This window comes from Oncorhynchus mykiss, chromosome 4 (assembly GCF_057628025.1).
Source record: "Oncorhynchus mykiss isolate SJ-2025 chromosome 4, ASM5762802v1, whole genome shotgun sequence".
Classification (NCBI taxonomy): Eukaryota; Metazoa; Chordata; class Actinopteri; order Salmoniformes; family Salmonidae; genus Oncorhynchus; species Oncorhynchus mykiss.
The window spans coordinates 62,234,566-62,254,311 of record NC_143025.1 but is presented as its reverse complement, the minus strand read 5'-3'; the positions used below and the strand labels follow the sequence as shown (position 1 = coordinate 62,254,311).

Below are 19,746 nucleotides of genomic sequence, written 5' to 3'. Positions count from 1 at the left end.
AAGTTGATTAAACAGGTGCATCTTGCGCTGGAGACAATAAAAGGCCACTTTAAAATGTGCGGTTTTGTCAAGCAACACAATGCCACAGATGTCTCAAGTTTTGAAGGAGCGTGCAGTTGGCATGCTGACTGCAGGAATGTCCCCCAGAGCTGTTTCCAGATAATTGAGGAGGTGCTGAAGATAATTGATGTCTGTAATGAAGCCCTTTTGTGGGGAAAAACTCATTCGGATGGGCCTGGGTCCCCAGTGAGTGTGCCTGACTCCTAAGCAGGTGGGCCTATGCCACCCATGGCTACACCCCTGCCCAGTCATGTGAAATTCATAGATAAGGGCCTAAGGAATTTATTTGAATTTGACTGATTTCCTTAAATGTACTGTAACAGCAAAATATTTTGCATTGATATTTTTGGTCAGTATATCTTAATAGAGGGAATGAAAGAGTGTGTTAATAAAGTTTTGTCGTTCAAATCCTTTACAGTTCTACTAGTTCCTGTTTACGTTTTCACGTGACGTCACACGACTGACATTCTTCTCTGTTCGAACAGGTCGCTCACCAAATTCGTGGAACAACAAACTTGTGCCACGTCAGGACTTCCTTTCTAGCTAACTAACGCATATGACAGCTGTTTAGGGTAAACTGCATACGACTTTTGGCACTCGGTGAGCTTTACCGAATACATTGCTCGCATGTTTTGGACGAATCAAACGTCAGTATTGGCTAGTGTTAGCTGGATGTGCGTGTGTCAGCTGTCTCTCCTAAACAGACGCGAGCTACATTTTGAGTCCATTTGACTTGTTAAAATGGAGAACAAATATAACCTCAAGAGCCCAGGTAAGTTTGTAAATGACACAGACTACAATATGTCGAACTCGCTAATGCTATTTAGCCTAGCAGAAAGGATTTGGCTTTATTGGCTTTGGGTTTCCCATCATGAAGAAGTGACTCCACCATAATGCTGATAATATCTAGCGTTAGCTAGCTTGTTTGACTGTATGTTTAGCAAACTATTTGCCCAATGATATTTGAATACAAATGACAATGCCATAATATTAAGAAATAATCTAGACGTTATGGCCTTTTACAGGCGTTCTGTCACTTAGTAGCTAACACGTAGCCTAACCTCAACTTCACGGACACTATGATATAAGTCATGATATACTTTTGTCTATTTTCGTGTTGCTGTTCATTTGATCAGACTTAGTGGAGTCTTTGAGCATAGATAAAAATCAGAAGTTGGTGTCTTAAATTATTTGTATTCACTAACACCTTACCCAAAAAGACAGTAATCTGAGCAGTGGGCCCTGGTTATGATCACTCCAAAATAGTGAACCTATATCAGACACCTTTGGGGTTGACATTGTTATTCAGCCTCTGACTGGCTTGCCTGGTACAAGGACACACACGTGCACACTGGTGGCAGGTGCAGAATTATCTTAACATGAACAGCCGAGTGGGTTGGAACATGTCACTTTCAACCACAGCTAATCAGTTACACTAAGCTCCAGGTGTTCAGTCGTTCTGTGGTTTCCTCACTAGCTCAAATTAGACATGGTTTCTAGATTTCATTTTCTGCCTTCTTTGGCCAGCCTTGGGCTGTGTCAAGAAATATGTACCGAAACCTTGTTTTTGCATAAAGCATTTTCTGGCCTGTAGTTCCTGTCCTCCATGCTAGATCAAGTATAGTGTGGAGGGTTGGGGAAAGATAAAAAAATTCTCTGCTCAGAATATTGTAGATCAAAGTTGTCCTTGCGCACCCGGTTTGGGCTGCATTTAAGGTCTTAAAGGAAGGGTTTACAAATACAGCTTGGGTTAGCTAGTGTTTGGATTTTGAGAAGGGGTCAAAATAAGGCTGAGGCTATAGTTGAGTCAGGGTGTTGAGAGAGGATCAAATAAAGATTTGCTTCCAGTTTTGAAAGGTGGTCAAGTCAAAGTAAGGAAATGGCTACACCACTTTCTGGTAGTTGATGCATTTACAGTATCCCATTTTTTTGTGTGGATAAGCAAATGGAGAACCTATACTTAGAGTATCACTGTCTCCATTTTTCAATAGCTTATTGTTGTAAGGTGAGCATGACATTGTCTCTGAGACATGTCCCAAAAGCTTGTAGAGCTGACTTCTGTTAAGAAACGTCAATAGAAACCCACAATGAGGGCCTCCTGAGTGGCACAGTGGTCTAAGGCACAGCATCACAGTGCCAGGATTTAGAGACCTGGGCAATGATGGAATTGTCTGAGTTTACTACTGACCACTCCGCCTTCCTAACCTAGAGGAGGTTTATGTCCCAAATGGCACCCTATTCCCTATATAGTGCATTACTTTTGATCAGAACACTATGGGCCCTGTTTAAAAGTAGTGCACTACATAGGGAATAGGGTTCCATTTGGGATGCATACTATGTGGAGCCCTTCTTTAGCTGCGTCTCATAATAACAATGAGTGGGTGTGACAGAAGAAAAGCCTCTGCTGCCACATGGGCCTCCTGACTCCTGCGGTGAGCAGGGTGTCAGTCAGTGGACCTGTGGGATAGGATTATAATCCTGTACACAAAATCTTACGTAACGCATTTTAGTTTTTGCAGGCAACTGGGGACGATTCAGACAGGTTGGGTCCTGTGAGCAGGGAGACACCGTTACATAATGACTTTTAACCAAATTCATAATAATACAATAGGATTTAGAGACCTGGGCAATGATGGAATTGCCTGAGTTTACTACTGACCACTCCCCTTTCCTAACCTATAGGTTTATGTCCCAAATGGCACCCTGTTCCCTATATAGTGCACTACTTTTGACTAGGGCTGAGAATTGCCAGGGATTGCCAGATATTATCACAATATTTAGGTGCCAATATGATATGTATTGCGATTCTTTGTGTTACGATTTTATAGCAATATTATGTGTGTGTGTTCGTTTGTGTCTGCATAATGTGTGTGCACAGAGTCTGTGCAAGAGAGTTAGTTAAAAAAGGGTCATTGCAGGTAGTCCGGGTATCCATTTGATTAGCTGTTCAGCAGTCTTGTTTAGCAGTCTTATGGCTTGGGGGTAGAGGCTGTTTAGGGTCTTGTTGGTTCCAGACTTGGGAAACTGGTACCACTTGCCGCACGGTAGCAGAGTGAACAATCTATGGCTTGGGTGGCTGGAGTCTTTTTGAAGAAACGTTGGGCCTTTATCTGACACAACCTGGTATAGAGGTCCTGGATGGCAGGGAGCTCGGCACCAGTGATGTACTGTGCCGTACTCACCAATTGAAACTTATTTTATTGTACTGATCAACAACATTTGCATAGAAGTAGCAATCTCTTATTTTAAGACTAAGTAATGATGTCATTCATTAAGTTGATTTGCCCACCCAGTCAGTTGAGCTCAGTTAGGGAGAGACATGACAGACAAAAGGGGAAACTATCTTGTGAGTCGACGTGAGGGAGAGGCGATTTAAGTGAATTAATGTTTTTGTGGACAATGAGCTTTGAAATCAGCAAATCTTTGCTTTATGGTTTCACAAACAAACAAAGTACTAGGGCAGTGAATCCCGACTGAGGACAAAGATCCTGAATGAGTTCCTCCTCGTCTTTCAGGTTGCCTACACTTGACACTTACATGTGACTTCTGCTCTCAGAATATGAAGATCGCATTGAAAAGACTGGTCTGATTGTGTTCATATCTGGTTGACCACTTCAGGAGGTGATCAGGGATGCATTGTGTGTGTATTTCTCCTAAGAAAACTAGTGTTCTGGGACCGAGAGGCATCTTTTCATTAAAACATTGGAGGAAATACGTTCCTAATATGTGAGGAACGTGATTGCTGGCCTCATAAATGCTAGTCAGCTAGCTAATATTTAGGGGAAAAAAAATGTTAAACCCTTTGCAATCCCTTTAGCGTTGCTTGCTGGCTAGCTACAGAGGTTACAGGTGCCATTATTTGTTGTGTTAATATTTTGCCTATTCCACCGTTTGTAGAATGCATACTGCAATTTTGATATCACGGAGGAAAAGAGAATCTAGGCACACTGTGAATACGGTAGACGCATTTTAAATGTAGGTGTAGATGCATGACACGTTCGGAATTCCATGATCGGAACTCTATGATCAGAATACTGAAGCTGCATGAACTGTCAAGTCTAGAGACGGCCTCTGTCGCAACTTGCCACCGTGTCTGTTCCTCTTTAGGGACAGTCACAGCACAACTTCAAATTATTTGTCACATGCGCCGAATACAACAGTTATAGACCTTACCGTGAAATGCTTACTTACAAGCCCTTAAACAACAATGCAGTTTTAAGAAAAATAAGAGTTCAAAAACAAATTTTACTAATCTAAAAAATAGAGGTGCAAACAATCAAATAACTAGGCTATATACAGGGGGTACCGGGTCAATGTGCGGGGGTACAGGTTAGTCGAGGTAATTGAGGTAGTATAGGGGTAAAGTGACTGCGTAGATAATAAACAGCGAGTAGCAGCAGCGGGGGGAAAAAAGAGGGGAGGGGGGTCAATGCAAATAGAGCGGGTAGCCATTTGATTAGCTGTTCGGCAGTCTTATGGCTTGTGGGTAGAAGCTGTTTAGAAGCCTTTTGGACCTAGACTTGGAGCTCCGGTACCGCTTTCCGTGCCGTAGCAGAGAGAACAGTCTGACTTGGGTGACTGAAGTCTTTGGCAATTTTTAGGGCCTTCCTCTGATACAGCCTTGTATAGAGGTCCTGAATGACAGGAAGCTTGGCCCCAGTGATGTACTGGACAGTACGCACTACCCTCTGTAGAGCCTTGCGGTCGGAGGCCGAGCATTTGCCATACCAGGCGGTGATGCAACTGGTCAGGATGCTCTCGATGGTGCAACTGTAGTACTTTTTGAGAACCCATGCCAAATCTTTTCAGTCTCCTGAGGAGGAATAGGTGTTGTCGTGCCCCCTTCACGACTGTCTTGGTGTGTTGGACCATGATAGTTTGTTGGTGGACACCAAGGAACTTGAAGATCTCAACCTGCTCCACTACAGCCCCGTCGATGAGAATGGGGACGTGCTCGACCCTTTCCTGTAGTCCACTATCATCTCCTTTGTCTTGATCATGCTGAGGGAGAGGTTGTTGTCCTGGTATCACACTTCCAGGTCTCTGACCTCCTCCCTGTTTCATTGTTGTTGGTGATCAAGCTTACCACCGTTGTGTCATCTGCAAATGTAATGATGGTGTCGGGCTTGGCCACACAGTCATGGATGAACAGAGAGTACAGGTGGGGACTAAACACGAACCCCTGAGGGGCCCCTCTGTTGAGAATCAGTGTGGCAGATGTGTTGTTGCCTACCCTCACCACCTGGGGGCAGCCCGTCAGGAAGTCCAGGATCCAGTTGCAGAGGGAGGTGTTTAATCCCAGGGTCCAAAGCTTCCACAGGGAGACAAGGGAGAGTTCCACTTATCCAGCAGAGCAAGCAACTGATCCAGTTAAGAAAGAAACGTCACTGTCTGTCTGCAACACATCTGGTTTATGTGTATCAGCAGTAGTGTTGAATGGTATACCAACATGTACTAGAACATGAAAAGTGGTTTGGTACTAGAAGTTGTTACTTTCGCTACTTCTGTCAAATGTGTCTCACGTCATCTACTGATTGGAACGATCAAGTCTGTCGCAAGCGCACCGTGCATGCCTCTCGCCTACTCCACTTACTCATACATTGCTAGAGCACTGGGAGTCTGGGCTGCAACATGTTAGCTCCCCACTCATGCTGCACAGAAATGAACACACTTGAATATTGCGACAAGGCATGTTGAATTGTTGAAACTGTTAATTACTGTTTGCAAAACAATGCCCATACAGGCTTGAACACTTTACAATGCAATAAGATACTCATAGCTTCCAGCTTTGTAGGCTAACATTCCTTGCTAGCCTACAGCTGAAGGAAGCTAACATCAATTCACTACCGAAATACTTTGTAAAGATATGCTGATTTTAAAGCTGTTTGTCCCCAAAAACTTTATTGATTCACTTAATCGTCTCTCCCTCACATCCAAAGATACTTTTGTCCGTAAGACATGTCTCTCTCCCTCCCTCACCTAACTCAACTGACTGTGTGGGCATGTATCCATGCATCATTATTGGCTCTTAAAGACCGCATGCAATTTCATAAAATAAGAGATTGCTTCTTCTAGGCAAATGTTGTTAAGCAGTACAATAAAATTAAGTCCCAAATGGAAGGAAACAGGTTGTCATCTGTAGCCCCATGAAACGTCAATAGTTTATCAATAGAGATTTAGCATTCAAATAAATGATTACCTTTGTTATGTAGTTAGATTGGTAAAAACAAAGTCTAATTAATTGTATAACTCATTCATTAATGCATACATGGCTGTCTGAAATGTTGACATCAAATTTCAGATATAATGATATTGAACTCAAAAGATGCCCAACGATTGAACACAGCAGTAGCTGAGTTTCTGTCTGGATCAAGTATCATTTTGTGACTGGCTAATATGCCTTTTTTTTTTCCTGTGGTATAATTTTTTAATCGTTTTGGTATCGAGTATCGTGATACTAAACCTGGTATCAGTATTGAAGTCAAAATGATGGTATCATAACAACAGTAATCAGATGTGAGTATCAGTATTGATTTAAAAGTCTGAAGCCTCAGTAAGAGCTTGATGTCACTGTTGTCCAGATCCGGGTTAATATAGGATTTTGAAGCTTGATTCTTACTGAGCAAATGATGCTATACTTTTATTAAAGGTTCAATGTAGCCTTATCTCAATATCAAATGATTTCTGAGTTACAATTAAGTACCTTACTGTGTTTTAAATTAAAATGGTAAAAAATAAACAAATAGCTTCTTAGCACAGGGGAATTTCTCAAGCAAGAATTTTGCCTTTTGGGAGTGGGCTGAGTGAGGAGGGGAAAACTGAAAATTAGCTATTATTGTCAGAGGTTTGGAACTCTCTCATTTGATCTATTAACTAATTTACCACATGGTAATGTCAACATGGAAGGCCAAAACTCCATCCCACCAAAGCAGGCTGAAATTTCAGGCATTCTTTTCAAATTTCAGGCATTTTTACACTAAAAGGGCATTATCAGAATTTCCCAGTATTATTCCAACCTCATAGTATGGAAATTTTAAATAAAACACAGGATAATCCAGTTTGAGTGCACTGAGCCTTTAAGGATTTCCTAAGGTCCTGTTAGTTCTTTGTCCTACCTAGTGAATTATTACGATACATCATGCTTAACCGATAGCCTGACTCTCACTGCAAAAGCCCCTCAGCCCATAGTGGCTTTAATGAGGGATGGCTGAGTTGTTTAGCCTACACGAGGGTGCATGTTCGCTGTGGGAGGATGTCCGAAAACAGCATATCTCCTCTTTCTGTCCCCTGGGAAACACAACGAGTGCAGACTATACCAGACTGCTCCAAGACGATGTCGATTCGACCACCCACATACAAAACAATGCTTTTTATTTTCTTCAGGCTTTTCTTCTCTTTCCCCGCCATAACCAAAAGAAGTGTTTTTGAAGCCTGCTGCAGTGCTTTCAAAGGGAGCCAGTGTTTATTCCCCAAACCGAAGGAATTGGACTTAGTAGGGACATAGGCTATATGTAAACTTTTAACTCTGAATCTGGGGAGTTTGATGCATAGCCTTATTTTTCACGAGCTATATTATAATACGTGTAAGGTTATGTAAAAAGTAGTGTTGGGGCCCGTGTTTATTCCCCAAACTGAATGATTTGGACTTAATGATGGGTGGTTCTTGAAGTGCTCAGTGGCCCTTCAGGTTGTAATATAGCCCGTGAACAATAAGGCTCTGCATCAAACTCCCCAGTTTCAGAATTAAAATACATATAGCCTATGTCCCTACTAGGTAACAAATGGGCAATGGCAACTTCATGACAAAGTAGGCTAAATGTTCAATCTTGATATGAAGTGTTATGCTATATTTTATGTTCATTACAATAGCAGGGCAATATCACGGTAACGGAATTGCGCTGAGACTCTTTCACATTAAAATGTATGCCAAACAATGTTTAACAAGCCATAGAACTCTATGCACATGTACCACTTAACAATTTACACTGAACATTGGACCAAACAACACATTTTGGAAACAGAATTTAGGTCAAATCTCCCTCACTTTTTTGACCATCTTTTCCAAAAACTCTTAAATATCTGTTGCAAAATGAAGATTCAACTATGTCTGCAGAAACAGTAGGGCTGTCAGCTTTTTGAGTTTTAATCACTTAATAATTCATAAGCCAAATAGATATCAGTAGAAACACTAATATGTAGGTCTACCTACTTGTTGTTTTTTGTGAACTTTCATCATCCTCCCTCATGAAGGAGAGATGTGAGGTTTTGGTAATGAAATTACAAGGTACAGTTTCTTAAACTTACACAAGATTGATGTATTTCTAATACCTTAAGACTTTTTCCTGGTTAGGTGTTTTCTTAGACTCCCTTTCCATCTTTGAACAGAAATCAAAGCCTTTGCTTTTTCCTAATATTTAGGATAGAAAATGGTTGAAAAATGCGCAGTGCCTTCAGCAAGTATTCACACCCCAGGCCTTTTTCTGCATTTTGTTGTGTTAACAGCCTGAATTTAAAATAAATTCAATTGAGATTTTGTGTCTCTGGCCTACGAGACACACTAACCCATAATGTCAAAATAGAATAATGTCTTGAGTCAATAAGTAGTCAAACCCTTTTTGTTATGGCAAGCCTAAATAAGTTCAGGAGTAAAACATTGCTTCACAAGTCATATAAGTTGCATGGACATGATTTTTGAATGACTACCACAGTTCTGTACCCCACACTTATAATTATCCGTAAGATCGATCAGCACAGATTCAACCAATGCCTTGCAAAGAAGGGCATCTATTGGTATAAAAAAAACAAACATTGAATATCCCTTTGAGTATGGTGAAGTTATTAATTACAGTTTGAATGGTGTATCAAGACACCCAGTCACTACAAAGATACAGGCGTCCTTCCTAACTTAGTTGCAGAGAGGAAGGAAACCGCTCAGGGATTTTACCATGAGGCCAATGGTGACTTTAAAACAGTTCAGAGTTGAATGGCTGTGATAGGATAACACTGTGGATGGATCAACATTGTCGTACAGAATAAAACAAATATTTCAAAAACATCCATCCTGTTTGCAATAAGGCACTAAAGGAAAACTTTTTTATTTAAATGGTAAATAAATGAACTTTATGTCCTGAATACAAAGTGTTATGTTTGGGACAAATCCAACACCACACATCACTGAGTACCACTCTTCATATTTTCAAGCATGGTAGTGGCTGCATCGTGTAATGGGTATGCTTGTAATCGGCAAGGACTAAGGAGTTTTTTAGGGGGATAAAACGAAATGGAATAGAACTAAGCACATGCAAAATTCTCGAGGAAACCTGGTTGTCTGCTTTCCAACAGACACTGGGAGACATTCTGTATACCATACACAATGTATATAGATTTTAAAAAATTATACTATGTTATTGGCTTGTTTATTGTTTACTCCATGTGTAACTCTGTGTTTTTGTCTGTTCACACTGTTATGCTTTATCTTGGCCAGGTCGCAGTTGCAAATGAGAACTTGTTCTTAACTAGCCTACCTGGTTAAATAAAGGTGAAAAAAAATCACCTTTCAGCAGGACAATAACCTCAAAAACAAGACCAAATATACACTGAAGTTGCTTACCAAGACAACATGGAATGTTCCTGAGTGGCCTAGTTACAATTTTGACTTAAATCGGATTGAAAATCTATGGCAAGACTTGAAAATGGCTGTCTAGCAATGATCAACCACCAACTTGACAGAGTTTTAAAACATTTTCTAATGAATAATGTGCAAATATTGTTCAATCCAGGTGTGCAAAACTCTAAAACCTTGTTCACACTGCAGGCCTTAATGCTCAAATCAGTTTTGTTTTTCAAATCAGTTTTTAAATATCGAATGTCCAAGTTGCAAGTGACCAAATCGGATTTGTGTGTATTCAGACAGCAGTCATTTTCTGACATGGTTACGTTAGTTGTCATGGTAACGATGGGTTTGTGTGCAGTGATGTAGGCTGATTGGTGGTGTTCGTGCTTCCTATCAATCAGAAGTTATGTAGCAAGCTAAGGTGACAACAATACCTGCCATGGATGTTTCCCAGTTGCTTTGAAGGTTCCAAATCATAGTGTAAGAACACTTTTAAAGCTTCAAAGGATAAGGTTATCTAACTTTCCAAACAAGTCCTTTTTGGCTAGCCACAGCAGTCAACTAAGTAGCTGTTTAGCTTTCTGGCACATTCACTAATTTGTTTGTTATCAATTAGCAAGCTAGTTGGCTACCACATACACGTTCTTGTCAAACTGTCAACAGAGTAGCTCGCAAGCAACAAGATATGCCAAATAACCGTCTAAAAACCACTTGAGGGTTAGACGCAAGTCACATGGCTAGGAATCAGATTTGTATCCGACTTCAAACGACCTACGAAGGTGGTTTGAAATGTGGCTTGAACTATCCGATTCCATGTGCTTCTTGGCTGTTCAGACGGCAGGAAAAAGAACACATTCAAATCAGAAATGCCCCAAAAAATGAAATGAGTCACTTCAAACTGCCAACGTGAACACTGCTTTAGAGACTTACCCAGAAAGACTCACAGCTGTAATTGCTTCCAAAGGTGATTCTAACAAAGGTGATGTATTGACTTGGGTGTGAATACTTATCTTTAGGAGAGATTTCTGTATTTTATTTTAAATACATTTGCCAACATTTCTAAAAACATGTTTTCACTTTGGCGTATTGTGTGTAGATGGGTGAGGGGAAAAACATCTATTTAATAAATTTTGAATTCAGGCTGTAACACAACAAAATGTGGAATAAGTCAAGGGATACGAATACTTTCTGAAAGCACTGTGTGTGTGTGTGTGTGTGTGTGTGTGTGTGTGTGTGTGTGTGTGTGTGTGTGTGTGTGTGTGTGTGTGTGTGTGTGTGTGTGTGTGTGTGTGTGTGTGTGTGTGTGTGTGTATCTTTATCTAAAAAAAATATATATAAAAAAATATGGACTGTTAGCTTTTATTTAACACCCGATTTGACATGCTTCTATAAACTTCACATTGGTGCTCATGGGTCCTTTACATGGAAATGCCCAACAGCTGTCTCATCTAGATAATCATCACAGAAGGGGTGGTGTTCCCACACAAGCAGACCACACTGTGCTAGTGTTTAATCTGGAAATCAACCCTACAAAAACCTGTTTTGATTAGTCAAATAAAATCCCAATTTAAACCCCTCAGTATACAGTATTTTCATAGTGACTGCTCATCCCACCAGCCTACTGTATCAACCCTGGTTAATCAGGGTGTTTCTGAAAAACGCTCACAAAATGATTCAGCCAGCTGCTGAGAGAGACGACCACTATGTGGGAGTTGGAGGAGGGACCCATATTACCCAATGAGATCTGGGACAAGCTACTGTTGACAGCTGCCATGGCCCGGGGATCAGGCCCATGACTGGAGGGTTTAGTGGCACAGACGGTGTCTGAGCCGCCATTGGCACTGCTATCAAAGCTTGGAGCTTTGATAGCTATACCATATCTCACCTCAGTCATTTTCACACCGCTCAACCACTTCTTTGTATTTTTTTTATTTAACCTTTATTTAACTAGGCAAGTCAGTTAAGAACAAATTCATATTTACAATGACGACCTACCCTGGACAAACCATAACCCGGACGACGCTGGGTCAATTATGCGCTGCCCTATGGGACTCCCAATCACAGCCAGATTGATACAGCCTGGAATTGAGCCAGGGTCTGTAGTGACGCCTCTAGCACTGAGATACAGTGCCTTAGACCGCTGTGCCGCTCGGGGACTTCTTTTAGGGTTCCAAGTGTAAGATTTTGTCTGCCACCGCACAACAGGAGAGGTATCAACTTAAATATGTTTACAACCATGAACAACAATATTCACACGTAGCATATAGACTCCCTCACTTATTTTTAGACCAGGAAATACACCTTTTTCTGCTCATAAGCACACTCCAGGGATTTGTACACATGGTCCTCCTCCTCCGCAGTAGCTCCTTCAGTGTGTGAATGCATCATCTGTTGCTGCTGGGGAGAGAGAAAGGAAGGGTTGATAGCTCTGCAGGCTTGTTGTGTGAAGTCCTGCTGGGGAGTCGTGCTCCAGTTTGGACAGTGTTAAAACTCAGTGGCTGTCAGGACAACTTACACCACGCATCACCCTTGCTGACTCTTCTGGTCCAGGGTTTCTGTGGGCCAAATGCATCAGTGCGTTAGGGAAGAGGCTGTAGTTCGTACACATACTAACACACATTCCACTATACTGTGCAAACCATATAGGCTATTTTCTACAATGACTTCTTGGCTCCCTACAGTCTTTGGTCAATATGTGACCGACCGACCGCCTCGAATTTGAAATTGTGTTTTTTACATCAGATAAAAGTAGAGACTCAGCTAGCAAATGGTTTATCATACACTGCAGTTGAGGAAAAATGGGAAAGTAATTCTGCTTTGAAAGTAACCCTACTTTTGAGAAAATGGCACTTGAATGTTTTGGTACACCGACTGGAGAGCTCTTCTTTGTCTACACCCATTCAGGATCGTTCACACCCTCTTAAGGCTTAGTCCCACCCTTCTCTTTAAGGATTCACATGTGAGGCCATGTGGTAAACACACACTATATCAAATAAAATCTAAATTGATTTGTCACGCACAGGATACAGAAGGTGTAAATGGTACAGTGGTAGTACTTGCATAGTAGCAATATCAAAAACAAAGTGTCCAGATAAAACATATTTTATAAATATTTTCTCGTTAGTAGGTGACGCTTGCCCGACACACTTGTCTTAATTGATGGGTAATGTGAAGGAAATGCTATAACCACCCCTCACCCACATCTAACTAAGAGGATGGGACACTATTGTCTAGACATTTGCACGTTCATGAAATACAATAGATGGCCGTAATCACCCCCAGACACACCTGCTAATTTTATGGGCCATGTAATAATCCGGCCGAGGTGGAGTCTTTTGTTTAGACATGTAGCTAGCTAAGTAGCTAGCTAGCTAAACAATGAACCAGCATAACCCCAACTCATACTACTACCAATACAAACATTGTCATAGCTGTAGTATGAATCTGCAGTAGCTAAAGCTAACAATCTAGGTTGAATATTAAGTAGCTAACATTAGGCTATAACTAGCAATGCAAATGGTTTACATTATCTCAGCCAATCATGGCTAGTGGGAAGGTTCCTGTCTTTTTCCATGGCTAAACCAACTAGGCTCGTAATTTAACAATTTTATTTGTATTTATGGATGGAATACAAGTTTGCTATTAAGGCACACCAAAGTTCACATGTTCCAGAAGGGTTATAAAGATAAAATAAATGTTTACATTCACAAGCTGCTCCTGTGAAGTAGTGATGTGTGACATACGCCTAGTTTCCTGAAACAAGTCACATACATTTGAAGTCAGAAGTTTACATAGACCTTAGCCAAATACATTTAAACTCCGTTTTTCACAATTCCTGACATTTAATCCTAGTAAAAATTCCCTGTCTTAGGTCAGTTAGGATCACCACTTTATTTTAAGAATGTGAAATGTCAGAATAATAGTAGAGAGAGTGATTTATTTCAGCTTTTATTTCTTTCATCACATTCCCAGTGGGTCAGACGTTTACATACACTCAATTAGTATTTGGTAGCATTGCCTTTTAAATAGTTTAACTTGGGTCAAATGATTTGGGTAGCCTTCCACAAGCTTCCCACAATAAGTGCATTTTGGCCCATTCCTCCTGACAGAGCTGGTGTAACTGAGTCAGGTTTGTAAGCATGCTTTTTCAGTTCTGCCCACAAATGTTCTATAGGATTGTTGTCAGGGTTTTGTGATGGCCACTCCAATACCTTGACTTTGTTGTCCTTAAGCCATTTTGCCACAACTTTGGAAGTATGCTTGGGGTCATTGTCCATTTGGAAGACCCATTTGTGTCCAAGCTTTAACTTTAACTGATGTCTTGAGATGTTGCTTCAATATATCCACATAATTTTCCTACCTCATGATGCCATCTATTTTGAGAAGTGCACCAGTCCCTCCTGCAGCAAAGTACCCCCACAACATGATGCTGCCACCCCCTTGCTTCACGGTTGGGATGGTGTCCCTTTTTCCTCCACACATAACAATGGTCATTATGGCCAAACAGTTATATTTTTGTTCCATCAGACCAGAGGACATTTCTCCAAAAAGTACGATCTTTGTCCCCATGAGCAGTTGCAAACCGTAGTCTGGCTTTTTTATGCCGGTTTTAGAGCAGTGGCTTCTTGCTTGCTGAGCGAAGTGGTTGAAAAACAAGTTTTAATGACTCCAACCTAAGTGTATGTAAACTTACAACTTCAACTGTATGTACTATACAAGGACAGTAGAAGCTCGTTACGCACTCTGTACATTATTCAAATTTTATAAGAATGCAACATATTTTAATTGTTGCCCAGGACGCACGTTTAGGATTCGGCAAAAGACGGTGGTAATAAAGAGGGGACAACCTAAAACAACCTATTACACAATTCCACAGAAAATTATGAATATTTCCTTTAAAAAGGGGTTCAAGTTGTTTTAAATAAATGTTATTCTAATTCTACTATTAAACTTTTATTCCAGTGTAGTCTCCAACACTGACAGCTTTGACAGCTTTGTTGTACTGTGCTGCTTTCTGTTGAAGCTTAGTATCTATTTTTTTTATTACAGATTTCCAAGCTGTAGTTAAGGATTGTTTCTCCACTGTTGATTGTCGACGGAAATGCATCTGTTGGTGTATTCTACAAGATGACTTCTAAGCTTGATTTAAAGTGTCAATAGGAACCACTGGCATCACTAAGCTGACATCTGGATGTAAAAAGAGATTTCTCAGGACAGTCATTCTCTTTGGAAAATATGATTTTCCCCATTGCTTCGGTCACACTGTCAACTGTCATGTCATTCGCTCACCGAAAGGTTTCATGCAAACCATTAAGTAGTTATTGATAGTCTTATGCACTTATTAGCATGTTATAAAGTTGAGAGCGACAAATCCATATCGTGATAAATTGCCTGAATTGATGCGATAACGATAAATATAATTCTATGTTTATTAACATTATTGTGCACCTCAATTATTTTTTTGTTATCCTTTAACTACTAGTTTGACAGTTGTAGCCATCAATTGTCCTATTAACAATCACCCATATTAGCAATCGCATTTAAAAAAATAAAAATTCTAGTATATGCTGTTTATCGTAATGAAGGACATCAGCAAAATTATTGCCATAGGTGATTGGTGTCTGTAATGTTCGGTTTATCATCCCAGCTCTATGTCAACCTCCTCTTCTGATTAATCTCATCTTGTGTTTACACCCCCAAAAATTTTCAGGAAGCTCAACTTGATCTGGGTTCCTACTTCCTACCGTCTGTGACCCGGTTGTATACACTTGAAGGAGGAGGGGGGGGGAGTTTAATCAGTGCATTCTTATCACTCACACACACACACAGACTTTCCTTCATTTTTGTTATCTTTCCAGTGCAGGATTACAGAATGGTACAGATAGTTACATCTTTAGAGTGTCTGGCCAGAGGCGGGATCAGATCTGGAACACATGCCCTGGGAGGTGTGATGTCAGAGCCTCTGTTCCACTGCCTTAAACTGCTTTCCTTCCCCTGCTCTCTGCCCTACAGTCACACAGGGGTCTGAAAAACATTACTAGCTGTCAAATCCTTGCTTCTTCTGTCCTTGTTTCCTCAATTCCTTAAAAAAAAAACTTAAAGCTCATTGGAGGAGCAGGTACAAGGGAGGGACCTTGAATCGTCTCCACCAATCAATGTGCTTTGAAAGGAATGGAGGAAGCAAGGATTTGATTGGTGGTAAAGTTAAGACAGTCAGACCGGCCAGGGTTTCCTTCTATCCCGTTGGTCCCCACTCCTCCTGAGCTCATTTCACAGGGTTACTTTTAGTCTTCTATATTTGGAATTCCCATTGTTAGAACCTATGCTGCCCATGATATACTAGACAACATGCACATGGCCAGTACATTCATAAAAAGTGCCATCTTACGTCATTACCTACCAATGCACTACTACTACTTTTAAAAAGGTCTAGACATAATCTCCAACATTTGCAACATTGTTTCAATATTGAAATTCGAACTCAACCAGTGTTCAGTGAATGTAGCGAATGTAGAAAATGGTATGGTTTGGGAAAGAATCTTGCTTTTTAATGCTGGTAGCTAGCTCATTGTTAAAAAGCAATAATACCCTTGAGTCCATGTGTTATGACATCATGTCACAGCTATGATAAAAATGTCATGACACATGGCCTTTCATGTATTGTTGCTGAATTGTCCCTGTAAAATAAACGTAATAAATAACATGTCACCTATACAAACTCCAGCTCTTTTTGGTGGTCCTTTGAGCTGGATAAGAACATTGGTCCTGCAACCTGGCTAGTGGGTCTTTTTCATTTTCTTGTGACCTTAAGAAGATTAATTGAGAAGGTTGGAGACGTCAGGAGAAGGAGCGTTTTCTCAAAAGGCATACTACCGTGCTCCTAGCAACGGAGGGTCCATATCAAAGTATGTGAAACGGAGCATGGAGGGCACTTCTCGAATGCGTACTCAGTTTGTACATATTTTGAAGCATGCATCGATACAAAGTGTGCAAAGATATGACGCAACCACGTAATAAAGTATGCAACATTTCTTAAAATCAATGGCGCCCATTAGCTGAAGCAAAAGAAAATACACTCCGACTTCAAAATGAAATGTTACGTATTCACATGTAATATGTTTGCTTGACTACAATATTCTATCTTGATATGTTAATCAATACATGCTGAGTTAATTTTGACATGTTTACCTACCTATGTACCGTAGATCGCAAGCCCATAATAAGTAAATTGGGCTAACTGGCTAGCTACTACGGTTAGCTATTGTAGCTTGCATAATATTCATTTTACGTCATTTTTAACTGTTAAACTATCTGGTTAGCTACATTATTACTATTCACATATATAACTAGCTGATAGTTATGAACTAAAACTTTTTGTTTTGTGAAAATGTTGTTGCGTCTCTATTGACGGGTAGGGTAGCCTAGTGGCTAGAGTGTTGGACTCGTAACTGAAAGGTTGCAAGTTCAAATCCCCGAACTGACAAGGTACAAATCTGTCGTTCTGCCCCTGAACAGGCATTTAACCCACTGTTCCTAGGCCGTCATTGAAAATAAGAATTAGTTTTTAACTGAGTTGCCTAGTTAAATAAAGGCAATTTTATTTTTTTAATTGACCTGGCTGGAAGACGGTTCAGTTAATGGGTAGTTAAATCCACAGTAAGTCAATAGGGCTAGCGAACTAGCCATGAAGAATTGGTAGCTACCCACGAAAAATGTACATCTACCGTACATAACATTAGCTTTAACTTATTTTTGCCTGTTTAACTAGCTGGCTAGATAGATTATTACGATTCCCATATCTAGCTGACAATTATGTTTTGTCTATTGTTTCCATTGTCCTGGCTGAAAGAAGGTTCAGTGAATGGGAGGTGTAGTGTGAGGTAATAGAGTAGGGGGAGTGCGAGTGCTTCTCAAGTGTTATGCAATATCCACCCTCTCATCCTCACAAGAATGTACTCGAGAACATTGTCGGAGAATGCACTTGGAGCACGGTAGTATATGCATATTGAGAAACACCCAGTATGTCCTGAGATAATATGTGGTCATCAAAATGTCCTAGTTCACTTCCTGCCAATCAGTCTGACCAGCAGCAGAGGTGTAATAAGGCTGCTGGTCATTAAATCAAGGAGAATGTGTCCTTTATGGTTATAGAGCCGTATTGCAAACATCTGTATAAACGGGACTGGTCCAGAGGAACACAGTCCGGAGGCATCAACGTTCATGTCATAGGGGTTAATACATCAACGTTCATGTCATAGGGGTTAATACATCAACGTTCATGTCATAGGGGTTAATACATCAACGTTCATGTCATAGGGGTTAATACATCAACGTTCATGTCATAGGGGTTAATACATCAACGTTCATGTCATAGGGGTTAATACATCAACGTTCATGTCATAGGGGTTAATACATCAACGTTCATGTCACAGGGGTTAATACATCAACGTTCATGTCATAGGGGTTAATACATCAACGTTCATGTCACAGGGGTTAATACATCAACGTTCATGTCATAGGGGTTAATACATCAACGTTCATGTCACAGGGGTTAATACATCAACGTTCATGTCATAGGGGTTAATACATCAACGTTCATGTCATAGGGGTTAATACATCAACGTTCATGTCATAGGGGTTAATACATCAACGTTCATGTCATAGGGGTTAATACATCAACGTTCATGTCACAGGGGTTAATACATCAACGTTCATGTCATAGGGGTTAATACATCAACGTTCATGTCATAGGGGTTAATACATCAACGTTCATGTCATAGGGGTTAATACATCAACGTTCATGTCATAGGGGTTAATACATCAACGTTCATGTCATAGGGGTTAATACACACCAACAGATGTTTTCAGCTGTTGAGAGCACATCATGTCTGAAGTTGACCCTGGCTTTACTGCTTGACCCTACTGCTATACGAATGTGTTTACTTCCTCTTCCATGAGCCCTAGTTACATGGAGTTTAGCTTGCACAAATTTGGCATCACGTGTGCTTCCTGTTTCCAAGCCAGGCAGTCTCCTCATATAGCCTAGGCTACCCATTTGCAACTGATGGGTTTTCAGTCTCTCATAGAGATTTTTAACTTATCCAAAGCTGGATTTGTGTTGACATTTGAATGGACACCTGCTGAATGGCACAATCCTTGCATTATTTGTAATGATTTTATGATTAACATTTTAGATTTTTGGCAGACGTAGATGAACAGTAATTAACACACTCAACACCACACAATGTCAAATCATCAAATCTGATTGATTACCAGGGTTTTCGGTGACATGCCACATTTTTTCAGCCTCCTGAGGTTGAAGAGTTGCTGTTGTACCTTCACCACACTGTCTGTGTGGACCAGTGATATGTACACCGAGGAACTTAAAACTTTCCACCTTCTCCACTGCTGTACCATACCGTCTGTGGATAGAGGGGTGCTCCCTTTGCTGTTTCCTGATTTCCACGATCACCTCTTTTGTTTTGCTGACATTGAGTGAGAAATTATTTTCCTGACACCACACTCCGAGTGCCCTCACCACCTCCCTGTAGGCTGTCTCGTCGTTGTTGGTAATCAAGCCCACCACTGTAGTGTCGTCTGCAAACTTGATGATTGAGTTGGAGGCGTGCATGGCCACGCAGTCGTGGGTGAACCTGGAGTACAGGTGGGGGCTGAGCACGCACCCTTGTGGGGCCCCAGTGTTGAGGATCAGCAGAGTGGAGATGTTGTTTCCTACCTTCACCTGGGGGTGGCCCGTCAGGGAGTACAGAACCCAGTTGCACAGGGCTGTGTCAAGACCCAGGGACTCAAGCTTAATGATGAGTTTGGAGGGTACTATGTCGTTGAATGCTGAGCTGTAGGCAATGAACAGCATTCTTACATAGGTATTCCTCTAGTCCAGATGGGATTGGGTAGTGTGATGGCGATTGCATCGTCTGTGGACCTGTTGGGGCGGTAGCAAATTGAAGTGGGTCTAGGGTGACAGGTAGGGTGGAGGTGATATGATCATTGACTAGTCTCTCAAAGCGCTTCATGATGACAGAAGTGAGTGATACAGGGCGATAGTCATTTAG

At 40.9% G+C, this 19,746-nt stretch overlaps 1 protein-coding gene across 1 annotated transcript in view; it reads left to right on the top strand.

Annotated features, from left to right (window-relative positions):
* The first annotated feature begins 450 nt into the window (after nt 1-450).
* ube2j1 (ubiquitin-conjugating enzyme E2, J1) overlaps nt 451-19,746 on the top strand; it is a 29,756-nt gene continuing 10,460 nt past the window's right edge. Inside the window, exon 1 of the mRNA XM_021600237.3 lies at nt 451-832. Coding sequence (XP_021455912.3) covers nt 802-832 — 31 coding nt within the window. The 5' untranslated portion in view covers nt 451-801. The remainder of the gene's footprint in view (nt 833-19,746) is intronic.